At 57.2% G+C, this 2,240-nt stretch overlaps 1 protein-coding gene across 2 annotated transcripts in view; it reads right to left on the bottom strand.

The window, feature by feature from the left end:
• PAIP2B (poly(A) binding protein interacting protein 2B) overlaps nucleotides 1–1,693 on the bottom strand; it is a 7,586-nt gene extending 5,893 nt beyond the window's left edge. The window contains exons 1-2 of one of the 2 annotated variants that reach the window (XM_027670135.1): nucleotides 1,511–1,629; nucleotides 22–176 (exon numbers count right to left, since the gene is read on the bottom strand). In XM_027670135.1, the coding sequence (XP_027525936.1) occupies nucleotides 22–165 (144 nt within the window). In that variant the 5' untranslated portion in view covers nucleotides 166–176; nucleotides 1,511–1,629. Of the gene's footprint in view, nucleotides 1–21; nucleotides 177–1,510 lie in introns of both variants that reach the window. The other variant, XM_027670136.1, reaches the window with a different exon arrangement.
• Nucleotides 1,694–2,240: the final 547 nt, after the last annotated feature.

Here is a 2,240-nt window from a genome sequence, read left to right on the forward strand (position 1 = left end):
CCCTGGAGCTGGGAATCTCACCTGCCTGTTGAAGTCCTCCTCGTTCTCCATCCACATGTACTCAGCGAAGGGGTTGTTCTCCTTCTCATCGTGCCCGTTCACCACCGGATCCTCCTTGGATTTGGGACTGGATGCCGTGGTGCTGGCGAGCTCGGAGCCATTCATCCTTACGGACTCTGGGGGGGGAATGTAGGGATGAGGGAGCTGCTGAGGACCCGTGTCCCCAGATCCACCCCAGCTCCCACAGGGACACTGCCACCAACTTCCAGCACAGGAGTGCTTGGGCTGGATGATCCTGGAGGTCTTTTCCAACCTTAATGATTCCATAACCTCAGGAATTTCAGATCCCGCTGCTTCCAGGCTGCATGGTGCAGTTCCCAGCTCCTCCTCTCTCCCTGGCAGCAGCACCACACCCCCCTGGCAGCGGCATTTTTGGGGGATTTATTTTTTTTAGCATTTATTTTTCGGGATTTTGAGCCACCAGGGACAGTTTGAATGTATTTGTCTGGGCTTAGACCAAGGGCTGATCCCACCAGGAGCTCCTGGAGATGCTGGGAACAAGGTCTGGGAAGGCACCGGCTCCCCAAATCCCATCCCTCCAGCTATCCATCCATCCATCCCTCCATCCCTCCCTCCAGCTATCCATCCATCCATCCCTCCATCCCTCCATCCAGCTATCCATCCATCCATCCCTCCATCCCTCCATCCAGCTATCCCTCCATCCATCCATCCCTCCATCCATCCATCCCTCCATCCATCCATCCATCCCAGTTGTTTTAAATCCACCACAACCCCCCATCCATCCCTCCATCCCTGGTTTGGGAGCAGGGACAGGGAAGGACTCTCCCATCTCATTCCCCTCCCAGGTTTATATGGCAGCACCAGGAAGCTCATCCCAGTTCCTGGGGCTTTTCCAGGTGGACAGGGAGCAGCAAAGGGGTCCAAAGCCCCATTCCCAGCAGACCCAGAGCGCCCCAGATCCCTCCTGGAAGCTGCTTCCCTGTGGATATCAGACCCAGTCCCTACCACACTATTCCCACCTCTCGGATTTGAGCCACCCCAAAGCTTCCCAAGCCACCCCCACCTGCTGGAGCCAGAGCTTTCCAAATGGGAACAAGGATGCTGGGAGATGCCAGCACGGATACCTGGGGGTGCCATTCCCAGGGGACCCCTGGGCAGAGCGATATCCCAGAGCTGTGCCGGGAGAAGCAGCAGGAAGGAGAGGCCCCTGATCCTGGGGGATCCCTGGGCATCCCCCGGGAATATCCTGGGGGAAAACACTCACTAAACAAGAAAACTGACCCCCAGATTTTCCAGGCTGGGCACTCTGGTGGGAGCACAGGAGGGACGGGTGGGATGTGCCAACGGACCCAAACACGGAATCCAATCCAACCAAAGTGTGTTTTATCCCCATTTTTCCCAGCCGGGTCTCCAGGACCCGAGGTCCTGGTTTTCCCCTCTCAGCCAGAGCAGCCCCGGCCACGCAGAGCATTCCTGCCTGGAAAAGCACCTTCCCAGGGAGCGTTTTCCAGGCTCAGTGTCCGTTCTGGGCTGTGTGTTCCCTCTCTGAGTCACCAGAGCTGGACCTGCCAGGCTGGGGATGCTCCAAGGGCTCCCAGAGCTCCGGGAACTGGGATACGTGACTCCACCAAAAAGCAAATAAATTCAAAACCTGGCTCTTTCATAACGAAGGTTTCTTGGATTTGTTTCTGTTTTCCTATGGAAAATTAAATAGATCAAAAAAAAAAAAAGAGCGGGACTGTTGGAGCTCAGAAAGCACATCCAGAGCACACAGAGCACCTGGGCCTGCTCCAGAGCATGGAAAATCCCAAGGATCTCTGCCCAGAGGGAGGGAGCGCCCTGGGAGGGCCCTTTCCCAGCAATCCCACACTGCGTTGGCTGCCTGTGGAAAAGGGACTGGACACCACGGGCTGGGAACAGGGATCTGGGGCAGCTTTGGGTGGTGCTTTAGGGCCAGATGGTTCCCAGGGATGGATTTCATGGCATCTGATCCCAGCTGGGGCTTCCTGGCGGTCCCGGCTCCTGGGAACAGTGACCGAGACATCTGGGGGGGAACCCACCACGTGGGAAGATCCCAAAGCAATTCCAGCATCCCAGAGCCCACGGCACCGACACTGGGTGCAGGAAGGGCAGGGACTTGGTGATCCCACTCCGTGGGAGGTGGGGAAGGATTCCTGAGAGCAGCACCCAGGCCTGGGGTCAAGGAACCATGGAATGGT

Source organism: Corapipo altera, unplaced genomic scaffold (genome assembly GCF_003945725.1).
Source record: "Corapipo altera isolate COAL_440 unplaced genomic scaffold, ASM394572v1 166, whole genome shotgun sequence".
NCBI classification, from domain to species: Eukaryota; Metazoa; Chordata; class Aves; order Passeriformes; family Pipridae; genus Corapipo; species Corapipo altera.